This window comes from Lepidochelys kempii, chromosome 14, assembly GCF_965140285.1.
Source record: "Lepidochelys kempii isolate rLepKem1 chromosome 14, rLepKem1.hap1, whole genome shotgun sequence".
In the NCBI taxonomy this organism is placed as follows: domain Eukaryota; kingdom Metazoa; phylum Chordata; order Testudines; family Cheloniidae; genus Lepidochelys; species Lepidochelys kempii.
This window is the reverse complement of record NC_136393.1, coordinates 6,266,006-6,287,250: the sequence shown is the minus strand read 5'-3', so window position 1 is coordinate 6,287,250 and position 21,245 is coordinate 6,266,006. Positions and strand designations below refer to the sequence as shown.

The 21,245-nt window shown below is 42.5% G+C and overlaps 1 protein-coding gene across 2 annotated transcripts in view; it reads right to left on the bottom strand.

Annotated features, from left to right (window-relative positions):
• LOC140897624 (ABC-type organic anion transporter ABCA8) overlaps positions 1 to 19,713 on the bottom strand; it is a 60,039-nt gene extending 40,326 nt beyond the window's left edge. The window contains exons 1-12 of one of the 2 annotated variants that reach the window (XM_073310476.1): positions 19,521 to 19,713; positions 16,712 to 16,818; positions 15,361 to 15,565; positions 14,544 to 14,714; positions 11,644 to 11,753; positions 8,967 to 9,193; positions 6,142 to 6,283; positions 4,885 to 5,070; positions 4,307 to 4,454; positions 3,384 to 3,558; positions 3,041 to 3,099; positions 2,249 to 2,359 (exon numbers count right to left, since the gene is read on the bottom strand). In XM_073310476.1, the coding sequence (XP_073166577.1) occupies positions 2,249 to 2,359; positions 3,041 to 3,099; positions 3,384 to 3,558; positions 4,307 to 4,454; positions 4,885 to 5,070; positions 6,142 to 6,283; positions 8,967 to 9,193; positions 11,644 to 11,753; positions 14,544 to 14,714; positions 15,361 to 15,565; positions 16,712 to 16,816 (1,639 nt within the window). In that variant the 5' untranslated portion in view covers positions 16,817 to 16,818; positions 19,521 to 19,713. The other variant, XM_073310478.1, reaches the window with a different exon arrangement.
• Between the last annotated feature and the right edge of the window lie 1,532 nt (positions 19,714 to 21,245).

The window sequence follows — 21,245 nt, the reverse complement described above, 5'->3', positions numbered from 1 at the left end:
ACAGCCATACTGGGTCAGACCAAAGGTCTATCTAGCCCAGTATCCTGTCTTCCGACAGTGGCCAATGCCAGGTGCCCCAGAGGTAATGAACAGAACAGGTAATCAAGTGATTCATCCCCTGTCGCCCATTCCCACCTTCTGGCAAACAGAGGGTAGGGACACCATCCCTGCCCATCCTGGCTAATAGCCATTGATGGACCTATCCTCTATGAATTTATCCCATTCTTTTTTGAGCCCTGTTATAATCTTTGCCTTCACAACATCCTCTGGCAAGGAGTTCCACAGATTGACTGTGCGTTGTGTGAAGAAATACTTCCTTTTGTTTGTTTTAAACCTGCTGCCTATTAATTTCATTTGGTGACACCTAGTTCTTGTGTTATGAGAAGGAGTAAATAACACTTCCTTATTTTCTTTCTCCACACCAGTCATGATTTTATAGACCTCTATCATATCCCCCCTTAGTCGTCTCTTTTCCAAGCTGAAAAGTCCCAGTCTTATCAATCTCTCTTCATATGGCAGCCATTCCATACCCCTAATAATTTTTGTTGCCCTTTTCTGAACCTTTTCCAATTCCAATATATCCTTTTTGAGATGGGGTAACCACATCTGCACGGAGTATTTAAGATGTGGGCAAACCATGGATTTATATAGAGGCAATATGACATTTTCTGTCTTATTATACAGTATATCCCTTTCTTAATGATTCTGTTCACTTTTTTTGACTGCCACTGTACATTTAGTGGATGTTTTCAGAGATCTATCCACAGCGACTCCAAGATCTCTTTCTTGAGTGGTAACAGCTAATTCAGACCCCATCATTTTATATGTATAGTTGGGATTATGTTTTCCAGTGTGCATTATTTTGCATTTATCAACATTGAATGTCATCTGCCATTTTGTTGACCAGTCACCTAGTTTTGAGAGATTCTTTTATAGTTCTTTGCAGTCTGCCTGGGACTTCACTATCTTGAGTAGTTTTGTATCATCTGCAAATTTTGCCACCTCATGTTTTACCCCTTTTTCCAGATCATTTGTGGATATGTTGACTTGGACTGGTCCCAGTTCAGACCCCTGGGGGACACCACTATTTACCACTCTCCATTCTGAAAACTGACCATTTATTCCTACGCTTTGTTTCCCGTCTTTTAACCAGTTACCAATCCATGAGAGCACCTTCCCTCTTACTTTGCTTAAGAGCCTTTGGTGAGGGACCTTGTCAAAGGCTTTCTGAAAATCTAAGTATACTATATCCACTGCATCCCCCTTGTCCATGTGCTTGTTGACCCCCTCAAAGAATTCTAGTAGATTGGTGAGGCATGATTTCCCTTTACAAAGAACATGTTGACTCTTCCCCAACAAATTATGTCATCAACGTGTCTGACAATTTTGTTCTTTACTTTAGTTTCAACCAGTTTGCCCGGTACTGAAGTCATGCTTACTGGCCTGTAATTGCCGGGATCACCTTTGGAGCCCTTTTTAAAAATTGGTGTCACGTTAGCTATCCTCCAGTTATTTGGTCCAGAAAGTGATTTAAATGACTGGTTACAGCAGGGGTTCTCAAACTGGGGGTTGGGACCCCCCAGGGGGTTGCAAGGTTATTTCATGGGGGGTCATGAGCTGTCAGCCTCCCCCCAAACCCCGCTTTGCATCCAGCATTTATAATGGTGTTAAAGGTATAAAAAGTGTTTTTAATTTATAAGAAGGGTTGCACTCATACGCTTGCTATTTGAAAGTGGTCACCAGTACAAAAGTTGGAGAATCACTGGGTTACAGACTACTGTTAGTAGTTCTGCGGTTTCACATTTGAGTTCCTTCAGAACTCTTGGGTGAATACCATCTGGTCCTGGTGACTTATTACTGTTTAGTTCATCAGTTTGTTCTGAAACCTCAATGACACCTCAATCTGGGACATCACACCTCCTTCCCTGCTATGGATATGTAGGAGTAAAGGAATTGTCCTACCATTTTAGATCAGTGGTCTATCTACTGTAATGTTCTATCTCTGACAGTAGCCAGTATCAGATGCTTCAGAGGAAGGTTCAAGGAGCTCCTTAGTTAAGTGACATTCATTTTCAGCTCACTGACAGCACATGGGCATTCTCATGTACTCATAATCACACATTTCTATTGTGCCTTCCCACATGTAACCATAAACTGTTCATTCCTTCAGACAGCCAGAAGGTGTGTGTAGGTAGGGGAAATCACACTTTGGTAACCTTCTCTTCAGCTTGTCATTCGACCATTTTACCTTCTGAAGGTGGGCAAAGTCCACTAAGGATGTTCAGTAGTGTACTTTTTCCAGCTCCACTGTGACCAAGTAATGCAGTGATCTGGCCTTCATAGACATTAAGCAATAAACCTAATATAAAAAAAATGGTATTGGTAATAAGGTTAAAGCAAAGGAAGTTTAAACCAGAGAAGGGCTAGGAATTAGGATTAAAAATTTCCCAAGCTTCAGGTACTACAGGTAACTAGGTAATTGATCTAGCTAATATTACCACACTAGACATTGGCAAAGTTGCTTAAGATGGAGCATGTCTAATGTAAACAGGAATGAGCTGCTCAGGGATTTCTGCATGAGGGGCCTTGATTTGGAAATTTCCCCATCCTGGCGTGCCGGAGCTAGGATTTGTTAACCTTTTCCATTATGCAGGAGAGCCCACTGGTTTTTTTCACCCTTCTGAGGAGAGCTGGGCGGTTTGTGGATGTTGATGGGCATCCTGTACATTATATTGAGCGTTCAGATTTGTGGGATAAGTGCCCAGAGAATGGAATGGCCTAAATAGTACCCACATCTGTATGGGCAACAAACTGGGTACCTGAGCCCAAAAAGTTCCTTTTTCATGTATAATTATTAATAGCTATCAATATCCTTGTTGAATCTCATTTTTGTATTTATAAACGGTGTCCATCACCTTGGTATCTAGGTGCCACACAGGGACTAAAATGGGATGGCCTGGGATAAATGGACGCATGGGTAGCTTGGTGCTTGGAAAAAATACCCACAGGTACCTTCACTTTCAGAGGCTTCCCTCCTTACCTCTTAAAGCATTCACTGTCTTGTCCTTCCCTTTATAGGTTTTTTTAATATTGTTGATACTGAAAAAGAAGCAGACAGGTTTGAATTAACATTGGAATCGAAGGGCTAGGCGCGTCCTAAAGCTCTGCTTCTAGGTTGGGCTAATAGTCGGCAGGGACTGCAGGGGGTTCCTGCAGTAGTCTTCTACTTCTCAGCTCAGCACAGACCTCCTGGAGAATCAGGTCCAGGGTACTTTATGGGGAAGATTAAATAGAAATCCAAGTCTTTACATTTCTCTAGTGATTGGACTCATATAAGCCTTAACACTGTAGAAACCAAACAAACACACTCTTATTGCCCATACCTGATGGCCTCTTTCCCACGAAATTCTGGAGGCACTTGCTCAACATGATCATTAAAGACCTGGTCACTGTATTCTTCATGGTCTAGGATATCATTGTTGACAAAATTTTTTCTTTTTTTAAACCAATAAGATGGCTTCAGGAAGAACAAACGGGAATGGTGCATCCCATATTTATCTAATTATTAAACCAAAATAAAATGGAACATTTTATTCAGTGAAATATTGAGATAAAGCTGCTGCAGGGGATGGGGGGCATTTTCTAGGGTACCAATGACAGTTTTGCACCATTGAACTAAAAAGAGAATTAGGCACCAAATTGCCATTTGTGCCATCACCATAGCAAATGGAACCCATTCTAGCAATGTCAACAAGTCAGGAGGCCAGGGATAGAGATAGAACATGGAATGAATAATCTGTCTTCCCTACAGGTAGCCCTTCTGGAATATTATTGAAGCACCTTGGCAAGGCAAGGAAGGGGAACTTGCATTAACACTCCTGTGCTGTGTTAGTTTTGTGGGAGAGGACTTTGTCCTCAGATGTGTCATACTCCCGTGGGTTAAATGTGCTTAGAAAACAGTAAATAAATCAATCTGAGCTTGAGCAGAATGAGAAAATAGATTCTGGATATAATAACAACACCTAACTGTTATATAGCAGTTTCTATCAGTAGCTCTCTAAGCAATTTACAAAAAAGGCAAGTACAATTATCCCCATTTTACAGACGGGAGGCACAGATAGGTAAATGACTAGCCCAAGGTCACCCAGCCAGCCAATGGCTGGGAGAACCCAGGTATCCCTCTGAGTCCCAGTCTAGTAGGCTACAATACAGTCAAACCACGTTATTTACAGGAGATAGTTCAAGAGAAGGGGAAAGCAATGAAACCATTTAAATTAATTTAAATTGCAATCAGACTCATACTTACCAGGCAAAACTTTGTCAAAGTAGATGGCTAGCATCAAATAGAGAAGAGCATCAAAAGCCAACAGGGAAAAAACTGCCAACATTGGGAAGGAGTCTTCCAAAAAGTCAGAAAAATCCACCCCTTTCACAGCGTCTTCTAAATGTACAATCTGAAATAATGCAGACATTTACAGAGGAAAGAATACGAATGGATGTTAGAGCAGTTGGCTATGTAGAAGAAGCCTGTGGGGAAGTACAATAAGGGGTTGCTTAATTGTGTGGGTTGGATGGAATAGAGAGGATAAGGGCAAATAAGGATAAGAACCAAAGGGTAGACACAACAATTAAATTATTCAGGGCCATGAAGGCCAGAAGATGTTGAAATTTTATGTGGCAGGTTAGGTGAAGCCAATGCGCTTGAGGTTCTATTACTAGATTTGAAGGACTCAAACCGTTTCACCAGGAAATGGGTGTCATCATCAACTTTCCTTCACTGACTGCATTTCTGAAGAGTCAATGAACCCAAAAGTCTTAAAAGATAAAATGTTCATCCTTCCCAAAATGAACGATGCTTGAGGAGGAAATTATTCTGCATCATACCCGCACAAATCCAGCCGCGAAAGCAAAAGGACTGAAGAGACCTAAAGCCCATTCCAAAGGTTCAGGAACATGGTTATACAATACAGCAAGGCCAAGACTTCCAAAGGACAGGGTGAAGAGGAACCCAACTGTGCCAGTGAGCTTAGGTTTCTTCAACAAAGAGTTTAGCAAGAAAGCAAGTGACATCTGAAAGAGACCAAGGGTTTGTTAGCATCAATTTCTCAGAGAATCACAATATCATCGTACAGCACTACAGTTGTAAGACTGTTGGTGTTTCATTACTCTTATATAACCCCTAGTGACAAGGTGCTCAGAAGGATGGGCCAACATAAAAGAGTTATTGAGACGAATGATGTTTTCCATCCATGAGAACTTTACTGAACAAGTGTAGGAAAAGCTACTATTATGAGGTAACAACCAGCTCTGGGGGATGTTTTAAAGGCCTTATCTTATGTCAGGGTTGCCTTGACCCTGAATGCTTCCGAATTTGGAAGTATCCTGCCCTCTTCATTAATTGGCCAGTATTTTTAGTCTGAAGAACTAATGAGCTTTTTAAGGTTCAAACTGTCAGTGATAGAAATGACTGAAACAACACTTGTTTTAGGTGATTGGCAGCCTGCCTTCTCTGAAGCAGCGCTTTAATGATCTTGGTCCTTCAATGGCTTGATAGCTTGAGTCTATCCAACATATACAGGCCAAACCATGCCTCACAGCTTCCAAACATTACACTTGGATTAGCATCTTTGTATAGGTCTGAACTTGGCTCAAGGCCTTTAAAACACTTTTTGTTTAACTGGATCATAAAAATAAACCTAAAATCCAAGAGACCATAGCAAAGAAGCTAATACTGCAGAACAGAATTCTCCTTAGCATTACTTAATTAATGTAAATGAAGTCTAGTTGAGTGGAGAGATCCCAAACCAGGGTCGCTCAATCATTCTCTGGACTGCGGAAGTAAATTCCTGTCCTCTTTGGTCTTGGCTAAGCTTGCACTGAATTGTGAGAGGAATGTTAATCTGCAGTTGAAAATGAATTGAGAAAATGAACAGAGCCCAGCAAGTTTTGTCTTGGAGTGGACTGAAAACATGACTCTATTTAGGATCTGTATGAAGGCTGTCTGAATCCTCCAGGCCAAATCCTCTCTCCCCCGCAGCTCAAAAAGTTTTGCTTGTTGCAATACCAAGGATGCTTAAATCCAGACTTATTATAAGTCCAGAGATGGAAACAGCTATGTTTCTTCTGAAACATATAACTTACCAAAGAGATGCCATAGAGGTAAAAGAGGAAGAACATCACAGAATGGCTGGTGTGGTATATAAATTCATCAGATTTCATGATAAGTGTCAGTAGAATTGCCACAATTAAAATATAGCCTGCATACAGCAAACCCCAGGAGAACCTAAAATCAAAAGACATTGCATTACTTTTCTGGTTTATGTATGGATGTGAGGTCATGCAGTAATCTGTTAAAAAGCGGGGACGGGGAAGGGAAGCCTGTACTTTGATACAATCATTGATATTTCTTTGACAAAACATGTCACCATAATGTTTTACAGAGATACTGCCAACTTACCATTTGCTTTCAATTTAGGTTTTAGTAAAAAGGGGAGTTTCATGCCATGATAGAAATAGAAATATTTTTATGCAATTAAAAATAAATAAATGAATTATGTTTCTCTTTAATATATTTGTCCTCAAAACACCTATGTGAGGTAGAGCAGTGCAGTTATCCCCATTTCACAGATGGGGAACTGAGGCACAGAGGCTACCCAGCTTAAGCAAGGTCATACAAACAGTCTGCGGCAGAGTAGAGAATCTAACCCATGTTTCCCAAGTCCTAGGCTATTGCCATGGCCATATACCAAGCTCAGATGGACAACTTATAAACACAAAGAACTGATTTTTAAATGTGATAGGAGACAGTGCAGACTTAAAGCCCCAAGAATATGGGCAATATATGATCTCTAGTTTGCCCGTCAGATGGGGAGAATGTAAAATACACAACTTGAACGGACATGAATCAGTGTGCATCCATCAGCTTCCATCTTCCTCTGTTTACTGATCAGAATTTTATCTGGGATAATGATAGGAAGATTTTAAAACAGGGAAGACATCCTGGGAAAAATGTTCATTCTGACTGTGGCTATTCTTCCTGACCAAGAAGTTTCCACATTTCTCCCAGAATTTACAGGGTAAAAAACTGGCTCCATTGAAGTCAACAGATTTCAGATTTACCTTAATTTCTTTTAAAGCTGGATGCTTTCCCGTAAACATGCATTTATTTTAGACATCAATTTAAAAATTGTTGCACAATGTTTCTCTAAGCAAAAAGCGTGAAGTTCATTTTCCTAATGGCTACTCTTGCATTTCCGGGTTTTGTACAGTAAAGATTGATAAAATTGCTCATGCTTCCTAAACAAACGGCTATAAAAATATAACCAGGCACTCATGGAAGGGCCAAGGACAGAGAGGCAAGAGAGAAAATTTGCTGGAGGCTCAGACTTGAGCACAAATCACCATCTTCATGTTGGGATTTAGAGCAGGGTTTGACACGAACTTGGCAGAAATCTTTAGGTATTCCTTCCCAGGCTGTTTTTCAAGTAGAAAGCTCCAAAATACACAAGGAGCAGCTATACACTATATTTCCTCAGAACTCCTGTCCTGATCTGGGGTCACTGTGTGTACCTGTATTGCTCACTCTTTTATGGGTAAGGCCCTATTTAAATTGCAGGAAGGTCTTCAAATAATTGCAGTTGAGTTGCGGACAAGACTTGGAAAACCATGGAAAAGTAATAACGTAATTTGGAAAAGCCAGAGTAGTCCTATGCGTTCAAGAAAAATGTCCTGGAACAATATAAACACTCACGTGTTAGGTCATTGCCTGCTAATTATTTCTGATAACCAGACATTTTGCTGCAACTACATTACATTAATTAAAAAACAGTGACCGGTACAATATGAAATTCAGAAGCCAAAAAATCTTAACACTATTGCTATAGAAATCGAGTCCAATCACTTTAGCCCTTTACATTTTACAGGCATTGAATGTTAGTGCAGTACTACTTGCATATTCAAAATTATGCAAAATTGTGGACTGTGCAAAGTTAGCGAATTAAAATCAAAATTGCCATGGAAGCCTAATATTGCAGGATCTGCGATAAGGACCTTACTTATGGGCATAACCCGTCCTCCCTATAAGGTGCTGAGCCTAAATACTACGGTGAGTCTGTGTATAATTAGCTCCCAGCTGGGAGGGTCTACCTGAACAGGCACAGAACCCTGGCTGGAAATTACCAGGCCATTGTCTAGCTCAGTGGGGTCTCCTCTATTGGACACTCCTGGGTTAGAGAACAGTAATGCCCCGGGGCTCGCAGAAGGGGGCACTGAAAGATCCATACACCCCGTCACAGAGCGGTACCACAGATACCATTCAGTAGCAAAACGAAATCAGTCTGCACTATTACTGACTATAATGGACACACATTGGCTTCAGTGATCAAGTTAGAACACGTTGAAATGTTTTGAATCCTGAACATTTGAATGTAGGGAAAATGTGAGAGGGGTTAGGAGGGGGTATAAGAGGAGGAAAGAGTCCCTGAATTTTCTTTTTGGACCCATTCTAATGGAATTCCTCTGAAAGACAGTTTGGCCCCTTGTCCTTGTATTTAAGGCTCAATTCTGCATTATGATCTGTGGAAGGACTGCTTTGCCTCCACCGATTACAATGCAAGATCTACACCTTTCACATAAAGCAGAGAAAAACAAGCAGCCATTCAACGATGTCATGACAAACTAAAGGCTCTCAATTTGCTTTGGCTACTTCCATTGACTCTCATACATTGTGCAGCTGACTGGTAATTCTGATGCACTGCTTATATTTAGCAGCTTCCTTTGGCAACATGGATTACACCTGGGCTTAATTTACGTTCTCAGGTTTTGCAAATGGAGAGGACACATCTTGCTCACCCAGCAGAATTTCCCAGCTTCTTACAGTTTACTTTAAACGCATGGCTGCATCGGTGAGATATTAATTCACCAGTTGATTTATCTGCCATACATAGTTAAGTGGGCATTTCACACACCAGAAGGCTAAATCCTGGAGCGCCATCATCTTCATCAGCTCCTTAAACTTCCTCTTTTCTTTTGCCACATTGAGTGACATAAAGTATATGAGTGGAGAGAATGCCACTGCAGTGCAGACAACCAACATGTCATAGTTAATGCCTTCTGCAACACGAAAGGGAGGTATCCTCATTTGTACAGCAGTGACTGATTGTAGCTCTTCCATTACTGAGTGGTTTGATGCAACCTAAAATACAAAACAAGTAACCAATTAGTTTAATTTGACAAGATCCCAGATTTTTAGGGACATTTTGTCAATGATTCTTGGCTGTGGGAGCTGGATTTGAGCGCTCTCACTGTAAACTTCTCCATCGGAATTAAGGAAAGATGAGAAAAGGGCAACCTAATTCACTCTCTACACAAACACTCACTGATGCCTGAGCTCACACCTGCACTCCAGACCCTGAAGCTGCAGCTGTAAAGAGGATGATAGGCACCACGTGGAAAACATTCCAATCACCAGCAAGAAAACCCCCATGTTTCTCGCTGTTTTCTAAAGCAGCAAACATTTTCACTCTAGCCTTATGGCACAGGGTGTATCTGTATGGCAGGCATTTTTTTTCCCACAAAGTGTTAAACTCTCATTTTGACACAAGAGGAGTGACGTTCACTCGCTGGAGCACTGGTGGTAGCGGCGGGATGGTTTTCTTGGAAGGGCGGCGTTCAGGGCGTTATTTCCAGCAGTGAGTTGCTTTAATGTGGAGACAGTGTGGCCTGGTGGACAGACAGAACATTAGACTGTGATTCAGCCTGCTTGGTAAACTTGGGGAAGTCACTTCATCTCTCAGTTTCCCCATCTGTAAAATGGGCCTAGCGAGAGTGACCTCCTCTGTAAAACGCTTTAAGATCTCCTGATGAAAAGTGCCGTATAAACGCTAGGTATTATGAACAGGGGGCCGCACACAAAGATAGTCCAGTTATGTCTCCCTCCGTGCAGCTACACTAGATTTGGAGAAGATGCCAGGGTGCCGTACTTTGGCTGCAAATGCTAGAGTGCAAGAATGCAGTGGAGGGTGGCTTGCTCTGTCGCGTGCCTTTGTTGAGCTGAGGCGGATTCATGGCCTCATGCGCTGCATACTGGCAAGGGAGCAGGTGACGCCCTTCCAACAGGTAGAGGAAGAGTCAACGTTGACTGTGCACCACTAGAGACACGACGACTTCGACAGTCAGACGGTCACTGCTGGAAGGCAGTGGGGTCTGGAGGGATGTGTGCAGGTTTAGGAAACAGGCAGTCAGGGGTTTTAATTCTGGCTATACCACCAAATCTCTGTCTCCCTCAACACTAAGGGGATAATGATCCTCATGGGGGTGTTATAAGAATTAATGGCTTGTACACTGGGTTTACAATGTAGAGTGCTAGATAAATACAATGAATATTTAACTACTGCAGCTGGGGTGCAAATGCAAGCCCTTTCCACCAGCTCACCATACTGCTCTAAGAAATGATCTGTTTATTTTAGGTACTCCCATCATGGTAGTATCTGAGCTCCTCAAAGTCTTTTCATATATGTGAGGTAGAGAAGTGCTATTAATTCCATTTTACAGATGGGGAACTTAGTCACAGTGAGGCTAACTGACTTGTCCAAGGTTACACAGGAAGCTTGTGGCGGAGATGGGAATCACACCTGGTCTCCAGCACCCCAGACTTGTGCCTTAACCACGGGCCCTCCTTCCTTTCACAGCATTTGTGCAATTCAGCACTTTGAACCAAATTATGGTAGACTTATGGACACCCTATTTGGTGTGCTCAGTATTTTTGCATGGAAAGAAACAGAAAAAAATAGGGCTGGAAGGGAACTCAGAAGGTTATCTAGTACATCCCCCCATGTTGAGAATGGATTAAATATATTTAGACCATCCCTGACAAGTGTTTATCTAACCTGTTCTTAAAAACCTCCACTGACATAGATTTCACACCTCTCTTGGTAACCCTATTCCAGTGCTTAGAAGTACTCAGTAGTTAGAAAGTTTTTCCTGTTATCTAACTTAAATCTCTCTTGCTGCAGTTTTTCAACCAGTTATTTACACACCTTAGAGTGATTTCATCTAGGCTATATTTCCCTAGTTTTCTTAGGCAAATGTCATGTGAGACTGTGTCAAAAGCCTCGCTAAAATCAAGATATATCACATCTACTGCTTCCCCCTATCCACTAGGCCTGTAATGCTGTCAAAGAAGGGAAAGAGGTTGCTTTGGCATGATTTGTTCTTGATAGATCCATGCTGGTTATTACTTGTGACCCTATGATCCTCTTGGTGCTTACACACCGATTGTTTAATAATTAGTTCCAGTATCTTTCCAGGTATCAAAATGAGGCTGATAGGTCTATAATTCCCTGGGTCCTCTTTGTTCACTTTTTAAAGGTATGTACTTTGCTTGCCCTTCTCCAGTCCTCTGGACCCTCACCTGCCCTTCATGAATTCTCAAAGATAATTGCTAGTGGTTCTGAGACTGCTTCAGTTGTTTCCTTAAGAACCTGAGAGTGAATTTCATCAAGCCCCGCTGATGTGAATACATCTAATTTCTCTAAAAAGCTCCATCTACATGTTAAGTATTTGGTCAGAGATATTCTTTGGTTAGGTCCAATACTAATAATCTGGCTAAAATGAACTGACTTTCAAGCTTCCGGCTCTACTTACTTGAATGATAGCAGCGTCAATGTTTGCTTGCAGGGAAACAAATCCTGAAGTCCACTGTTGACTAACAGCACAAGTGATGTCGTCATAAAATATGGAGCCAGAGCAGCTGCCTAGAGGAAAGATTTTTTTAAAAAGCAAATAGTATTGTGTGTGTGTGTGTGGGGGGGGTACATGACACAGAGGATTAGGGAAGTGGAGCCTATCACCTGTAGGTCCCCCAATTAGACTGTAGTCTGTGGCTGAAATCCTGACCCTGCTGAAGTTAATGGCAAAAATTCCTATCGACTTTGGTGGGTTTCACTGGAGGCCAATAGTGCCCGAGAGTCATTTCCATATCATGGGCGTTCAGTGGTCACTACGCAATGATTTCGGGGAGTTTTAGTGTAATAGCTAGTGAGGTAGGTACACACTACCAAAGCACCCGTACAATGGGCAGAAAAGCACTAACAACTTGAAAATATATGGTTCAGTTAGGAGGGCCAGAGTCACCCATTTGAACATGACCAGGACACGAAGTTAGCACTGTACTCTTCCAATACCCAGGACAGGCAGGTCCCAGGCCATATCTACACTCCGGGCACTACAGCCCATGAAAAATCCACACTGCTAAGCACCATAGTTATGCTGACCTAACCTTTGACATAGACGCAGCTAGGTCAATGGAAGAATGCTCTTGTCAACCTACCTACCTTTGGCTGGGGAGGCAGAGTGACTGAAAAAAACCTTCCCTTTCTGTAGGCTGCATCTACACTACAGGGTTACTGCAGCATAAGCTAAGACACCGTAGCTATATGCTGCTGTAGGGCCCAGAGAGTAGACATTGGCTTACATTCAGTGCATTTTCTGGGAATGTTTGTTTTGGAGATGGCTGCTGCAGAAATTTGGAAGCCTGGCTTCTTCTGGGCATAAGAAATTAACCAGGTGCATCTCTTTTCCTGAAAAGCTTTATTCCAGACAGATTGTATTTAGTGGCTTGAAAGACGAAGGGAGGAAGCCATAGCATATCTTTAGGGTGGGGATGAATGGGATGGAACAAAAGTAGAATACTACCCAGATCTAAGTGGTAAAGAGGAAAAAAAAATTCAGTTAGAAGGTCAGAAGTTGTAGTGTTGTTCTGTGAGGAAAGAACTGCAAGGTCTTTGAACTGATTGTTACAAGGAAGGCCACTGGAGCGGATAAGAAAAACAAGGCTCACAATGGCAAGGCATATCCCTTTAAATAGAGTCTGCCTGTTTGCCCCACAGATTCTACCTGTTTCCACAGAGCTAGTAGACTCTGAAAACACTTTCCCCAAGGAACAAGGCTTTGGATGGTCACAAAGTCTGAGGCCATGTTTTCAGAGGAGCTCAACACACAGCAGTCACTCTGGGAAACAACGGATGCTGAGCACTCTGGAAATTCTGGGCACTGGCGCCCATAGGCTCCCAAAGCACTGGGTGCTAGCTCATCAAAGGGGTCAGGAAAGATCACAGCATTCAGGGATGTGAGAGATCCTGTTGACTTCCAGAATGGCAGGGTTGGGGGGTTTGCTCCCTGCCAGAGGAAGAGAGGCTGTAAAAGCTGGTGGATAAAGGTGCACCTGCCTCCTCCACAAAATGCCTCGTCACTAATGTTCATTAGAGTGCAGGCTGCCAGGGCTGAACGGAGGGCGGGGAGGAAAGCAGGAGATATGGGAGAGAGGAAAAGCCCTCTGCCAGACCAAAGTCTAAGGCAATCCCGTTGTCCCATGAGAATTCCACAGGACTTAACCAGTGGTGCAAGTAGAAATCATTTCTTGCTGGTATGCTGCACTCATGGGAAGGGACACAAGGGGGGGGCATGTGACCTCTCCATGTGATCCCCCAGGTGACTTGTGCCCAGTCCGGGGCCCCCGTGCTGTCCCTGTCCCTTCCCCATGATCCACATCCATCCCACCTTACTGGTGGCGGGGCTCTGTCCTCCTCCTGCTGCACCAGAGACTTCTGCTGTACAGACCCCAGGCAGGAGGACTCAGGAGACGCAGCTGTGTGGAAGGGCGGGGGCAGGACCATACCACCATGCTTGCACCGCCGGGGCTTACGGAACTCTGGGTTTGTGAGGCAGTTCCTGGCCGAAAATTTTCCAGGGGAATGTTTTTCAGCCAGAAAATGTCAATTTGTCAACGTCAACATTGTGGGGGAAAATGTGTCATTTTCTGATGAAAGTGCTTCAATAAGGTCCTTATTGGTGTTTTATTTTGAAACAACTTCTTGTTTCTAAATATGTTATTTATTTTATATTATGCCAATTACAATACTTATTTACCAAACCCAGAAGCAAACCTGTTACTAGTTAGAACATCAATTACCAAATGAGCAAACCAATTACCAGTTAGAAGGCCAATTTTCAATTATAACACCAATTATTTTCTTTTCAATTATAAATTTAAAAAAATTAAACTCTAATTCTGAAATAAAATAAAAAAATAAAATATTTTAAAAAGTTTAAACAGAAACAAAACATTTCAAATGAGCCAAAACAATCCCCCTGCCCAAATTCGGTTTTCTGAGAAATTTTGAAATTTCAGCTTTTCATTCCAATGGAGAAATTTTTTTTGTTTTTTAAATATCAGAATTTTCCATGGAACAGAATTCTGAGTCCCAAACAGATCTATTCCTGAGTATACTGAGTGGAATATGAAAAGTGGAAGTATACTTTGACCAAGTTATCTACTTCTGTGAATGCCTAGAGTCACCCAAAAATCCATTCCAAGTAGACAGATATCCCATATACAAGAATCAATATTAGAAAATAGTTGTTTGAACACTAATTTTATACCTACATACATTTTAATCTCACTTTGACCGTTATAATTTGTGATTAAATTGAAAGATTAAAATTATTAAAATTCACAATTATTTGTGTTAAACGGGAAAAATCACCTGAATGATGATCCATATTGTCCCTTTGCAAATGGAATTCAGAATGCCAATGGGAAGCTAACTCATAAGAGAAAGCGTCATTAAATTTAACTTCTATAAATTCATAGAATGCCAGAGTAGTGTTTTCCAGCTCTGTTTGTTCTCCAGTGTTCTCTCCAACAATATGTACATCTGTGAAATATAAGAAAAATAAATGTGCATGTTTACAACTATTGTCTACCAAAACATCAGATGACTGTCACTTTTATGACAAGCAAAATAAACCATCAAAACTAGGGAAGAACAGAGTCACTTTGTCTAATGTTAAGTGGACTTCAAAATCGTGAGTCAGGAACTTTAACTTGAATGTTAAGACAGCATTTCATTCAAGAGAGGAGTGAAAAACAAATATGTAGCAACAGCTAAAAAACATAAGCAGAGAGAGCCAGAAGGAAAAAAAAAAACATAATGAAAAATGAATGTAGAGATCCCGAGGCCAATGGAGTAAGTTAAAGCAGCCCCAAGGCTGCTCTTAAAAAAACAAACACCAGGCCAACCGCAGTGCAGACTGGCCATCAGAACTGGAGAGCCATAACTGGCACCCTAGCGTCGCCCACATCCTCTCTTCTGCACTGAGTGGCATATGGCCATAAGAGAGACTCTGCCCCAGGACATTCATTCACACCACACACGTGGACTGGCACTAGCCTCCTCTGGTATTAGAGATTAATATCTAACGAATATTCAGTACAAGCAAAATATACCTTTTAATAAAAAGTCTCCTGAAATACAGGAAATGTGAACAACAACAGTGTAATAAAGTTAGGAGAGAACGCACTCTTCAAAAAGGAATCAGAAGCCACATGCTGCATTATTTGCCTGGTAGTATGCGTCACTGGTGTATACTGAATTCCATAACTGCGAGAATTAAACTTATCTGCACGCCCAAAGTCAGCTGAAGGTGTTGCCGGGTATCGCCTATACCAACCCCCAATTATATTCAGATACAGTATGAGGGGAATCAGTAGTGAGAGGACCAATTCCTAAGGAGAAAAAAAATTGAAGCAAATTAGAAGTTGGTAGCACATCTGTAAATCACCTGACCAGCAACCATACTGCCCTGTAGAAGGAGCTTATCCCATTGTAGGGTTTTGGTATACACTTTGGGAGAGCAGCTCCTAACTGAATGACCTTACATACTTGCATATTTGTTATGCAAACTACGCCCCTTGGCTGTGCTGTGAAGCATGCAGTCAAAGCTCAAGTGCCTTCATCCTGTCAAGAAGTGAGAGCATTTAGAATGGCAATTTCTGACTTTGCTTAAGCACTTTTGGAACAATTGATGAGTAAGCGTTGACCCATACAGTTATACCTGATACCCTCCCAGCCACCACCTCAGTTAGCCAATTTAATGATGCCAAGGATGTAACTTTTTATAATACTATGCCATTTTTTTCTGTTCAGCTTCTGTTGAGTAGAAATGACATACAGATCCAGTCCTACACAGAGGGATGGGAGTAGGGTGAGCAGAGGGCAAGTGTGAAAAATCGGGACAGAGGGTGGGGAGGTAATAGGTGCCTATATAAGAAAAAGCCCCCCAAACCGGGACTGTCCATATAAAATGGGACATCTGGTCACCCTAGATGGGATGTCAAAGGTTTGGGGCCCCATCTCTGCCAGAGAGTCCATTTTGGGTTTTCTCAGTCTTGCACACTTTCTTGAGCATTAAATTCACAGCCTTTTTTCTTTTTAAGCAGAGAACAGCCTGGTAATGAGACGAGCCAAATGGTCAATGAAATGAAAAGAGCACTGAGAGTATCAATAGCAACTGAAGAGTGAGAGCTGGACTCTGCCTTCATGGCACTGGACCATGTCGCAGGTCGTGCAGAGCTTCAGATCCAGATCGTCAAAGGTATTTAGGCACCTGACTCCCACTGAAACCAGTGTTTGAGGGGAGCACAAAGCTTCCTAGAAGTTCCTGGTGTGCAGCTGTAGCTTCACCATTGCACTACACATAAGGATACTTTCCCCTCATTGCTTGCTACAGATGGGAAGGTGGGGCTTTGTTCTGCCTCTGACCTGTCCTCTTTGGCTGGTGCAGTCTGGCTCTCTGACTGCTGCCTGTTGTACAAGTTCTCCGGTGAAGCCCAGCCCCAACCTCAGAACAAACCCCAGCTCTTCTGACTTGCCTGTAAACTCTGCTTTTTCTTCCTCCATTTCACCAGTATATGCTTTAATAGCAGAGCCCCGGTTTGTTGACACACACTGATCTCTCGCTGACATCTAGGAAGCATTTCTGGAATGGGGTGAGAGAGATTGAGAGGTTTTTTTTTCTATTAGTGCAACTGAATGGAGCACTTTGTGTGGTGTGTGGGAGGGGGCAGGTCATCTGTGATGGGTCTTTTGGAGCATCTGGATTTCATTTCATGTGTCTGTCATCCATATGTCTCATAAAGGGAAACTCATATCCCCTTTACTCCTGGTGGCAGGCATTAGCTCATCTTATTTTCAGCTGTAATGCCAAACACTTATACGAAACAAGACTATTTAGTGGATTGTCCTTTTTTTTAAATGTATGTGAGGGAGAGTCAGTGCATTGATCTGCTATTTGCTGTTAAGGACTTGAGAGAGATTACTGGGAATGTGCCCATAAGTTATAATTAACATGGAGTAAAATTCATGATAAGATGATAAAGGGAAAACATACCCTCCATCTCTTTACATGAGTTAAATGCTTTAGAATTACCACCACCTTCCTTTAGGACAAATGCCCAGAGCAGATGGAAAATGTACACATTGGGCTGAAAGCCTACTATGATGTGGCTGTAAGTTCCAATAAACCTTTGCATCATATAAGTGACTAGGACCCAGATCCTCAAAGGTATTTAGGTTCCTAACTTCCGTTCATTTCCAATGGAGCCTAAATACCTTTCAAGATCTGGGTCTAGGGAACCCCCTAAACTCGTTTATCCAGGACAAAGGACATAGAAATGAATAACTTTAATACACACAAAACAGTGAGGATAGCTCTGTAAATATCTTTATTTGGGGTACCTATCTGCTCCGATGATCATCTAGTGATGTCAAAGAAATCAAAAGGCAGCTAAAGTGAACCTAGCTAAGTTGTGTCTTGTGAATTTTCAGACTAGCTACGACTTATAAACAACTTAGTTTGTTTATATTATGTATCTCTTTCTCTCTCGCCTTAATAAAAACTTGCTTCAATTAGGCCAGTTGTGGCCTTGGAATGTTGTTCTGGAGAATTCCAGCATAGACTGCCCCGGAAAGAGGAAACCCTCCTTAGAAAACAGGGTATCTGAAAACTCACTCATCTTGGGTTCTTGGTGAAAAAGGAACATACTAAAGGAGACCTCTCACAGAAGAGGCTGTGGTTTTGGTGGACAGGAGGGAGGTACTTATCAGCCACAGATATGCAGTGGGTTCGAAAGCCCCAGAGTTCGAAAGTTTATCTGCAAAATTTTACCTCCCAACCTGGGTGGAAATGCGGGGGGTTAAGTGTAAGGGGCACCTTACACTTCCACTGAATTCAGCATACCTCAGGAGGTACACTGGAAATTTGCACTGCCCACCCTCAAAAAAAAAGTTTCAAGTTTGCAGTGAAAAATCAGCATCAGCAACATTTCAGCTGAAAACGGAACATTTCAATTTGGAAATGCTACCGCAGTGCCTCAAGGGAGTTGCCATTTAGGTGCCTCATGGCCTCATTCTCCTCTGTGGGCCAGGCTCCTTAAGGCTACATCTTCACAAAGCACCATAGGCCCCCCTTGTGGAGAGCTGTGATGGTGCTTTGTGGGAGTTCCTGGCCCTGGTGCATCCTGGGAGATGTTAGTCCAGTTGGGGAACCCACTCCATAGTGGGAAATGGGGACATGAGGCACTCAAACTTCAACTCCCAGAAGGCATCACAGTGGCATATCCAAATTAAAAACTTTGGGTATTTGAGAGTTTAACACAAAGTTGACCTTTTTCGCAGACAGCCGTTTGTGAAGTTTTTGTGGAAAAATTGTTTAGCCGAAAGTCTAGTTTTCCAACAAACGATAGTGTTGCTCAGCCTCACTCAGCACTTTGCAGCACATACAGCTGATCGGGGAAACCCAGCTTCAAGAATCAAAACTGACTCCTGAGAGGAGCCATCTGCTAATGTCAGGCTACCAGCAGAACTTCAGACTAGACTTGGACGGGTTAACAATTGTCGTGTCCCACAAAACTTTTCAGAATTTTAATTTTTTTCCTGTTTTGACTCCAAGAAGAAATTTAATTTTAATTTTTTTCCTGTTTAAATTTAAAATTTTTCCTGTTTAAATTTTTTCCTGTTTAAATTTAAAATTTAATTTTAATTTTTTTCCTGTTTCGACTCCAAGAAGAAACCAAAACCTTTCAAAGATTTTCATGAAAAAAGAGAGACCACCCACCTCCACATAGCCAATCAATTGGTGATTAGGGCAGTCCACAGGGAGGTCGAGACCCAGGTTCAAGTACCTACTTGGCCATTCTCTGACATCCCAGGTGACTGTCCTGACCACCAAGACAGTGGCTATTCTGGAGTGGGTCTCTCTCAAGCTTTCCTGTTGAAGCTATTTTACTTTGTATAACTATTCATCAGGGCTCAAATTGGAACCTGGGTCTCCCATGGCCCATGTGAATCCCTAACCACCAGGCTATTGGCTGGTCTGGTGTGCAACTCTCTCTGGTTTTGCCCAGAAATTCCATCCTGGACCCGAGGAATCTTTCCCAACAAAAGTTTTAAAGTCAACACTGGTACACCTCTATGAAAAGTTCCAGTTTCAACAAATTGGCATTTTCTGATGAAAAACCGTTTGGTCAAAAATTTCCCAACCAGCTGTACATCAAACAAGACGTGCCTGAGCAAAATCATTTGCAGTGTCAGTAAGCACTAAAGACTGTATAGAGGGAAGAGCACTAATAGAATGATAGGAGCTCAGACAGCATAGAATCAGACAGGCAGAAATAAACTCACCTTCACAAAAGCCTTCGGAGAAAGGAAGCTGGGACACTTGGAAAAGTCTGCGAAGATAGTGAAACACTCTCCTTGTTTCCCTGCACAGTGGTTTTGATGCCAGCTGGATGAACTAGTTATTCAGAATAGTCACTGAAAGGGAACAGCGTCCTTTTAACTGTCATGCTGCCAAAATGCTCTGTTCATGTGACCATTTCCCCGTATTTCTCAATTGTTTTCTCCCTCCCCTTCCCTTACTACCAGTTCTCCTAGCTAGCAGTACTGCGGCTATACTCATGATACTGCAAACAAGCTTAGCAAGGGAGAGCACTCCCAGGAAAGTTACAGTCTAAAATTTCTTAGAACTTCGCCTCTGCACCTTTCAGCTTAAACGAAAGATGGACAAAGGTCAAAGCCCAAAAATCTGGTCTGAGAAAGCAACAAGTAAATATGAGCTTGATCCTGTGAGATGCTGAGCACTTCTTTGGGAATGCTTAGTGACCTCAGCTCCCGCTGAATTCAGTGCTGTTTGACAGAACTCAGAAGCTTGCAGGATTGGGCCCTATGCAAATAGAAAACCTTGTTGTGGGGGAGGGGAATACTGAGGGTTGAATTCATCCCAGGGCCAGAGCTGAGTTCAGTAAAGAAACTGGAGGGAGTGGGGGGGGGGGGAAGAGTGTGAAGAGGTGCCTTTATGCCACCTTTGCTCCTGCTCCAAACTGAGGGCTTCTGGGGGCTGTACCTGTCCCTGGCATAGGTTAGAAAGCAGTCTGGAAAATTGTCCTAGCTTGCACTTAGTTGGCAACTGCCACAATAAGTTATTGTGGCCTCCAGGAATATCTTGGGCTATAGGAATGCCCCAGCCATGCCCCCTCCCTCCTCCAATGTGCCCTTGCCAGGGATGTCCCCCTTTTTCAGAGGCTATCCCTGCCCACTCTGATCTTTATTATATCTTCTGTGGTACTGTGTGCGGAGAGAAAGCACAATTACTGTGGTTCGCAGGAGAGTTGAACTCAACCAATTACCTATGTCTGTTCCTGTCTCCCCCGAGGTCAGTTAGTCCCCAAGGTACACATCCGCGACTGGACCAGCTAATGGTCTCTGTGGCTCAGGTCAGGTTATACTAATATGCACTTCTACCCAGCAAACTAATTCAACAGTTTTCCCCCATGTCTATTCAGAGTCACAGCTGTTTCCTTTAAGGACAAGCAGAGCTGGTTCTGTAGGACTTTTTGCAGCTATTATTCCATAAAGTTAGCCATTTTTCATTATTTCTACAAGTTATTCAATTTTTCAGCTGCTCAAGCTGCCATAGAGACAAAAATCCATTTTAACACTCCCGTTAGCATAGCAGAGCCAACACAGCTAGGTGCAAGTGAGATGGGTTCTATTCTTCCTCAGACAGCAACAATGGGTTTGGTGATTTAAGTCACGATCCTACCACACTATCTGCACAGCACTCCTGAAAGAGGAACCCACTGAAATAAATGAGGATGTGGTTGGATTAACTGCCCAGGGGTGTTGCATGCAAGTATAACCAAGGGAAAAATAAGACAACAGTGGGGTTTGCAGTGGCATCATTGATGACAGAACATGGCCTGTGGAATCTTTGTCATAGAATCATAGAAGATTAGGGTTGGAAGAGACCTCAGGAGGTCATCTAGTCCAATCCCCTGCTCAAAGCAGGACCAACACCAACTAAATCATCCCAGCCAGGGCTTAGTAGCCTGACCCAAAGTTGGGTAT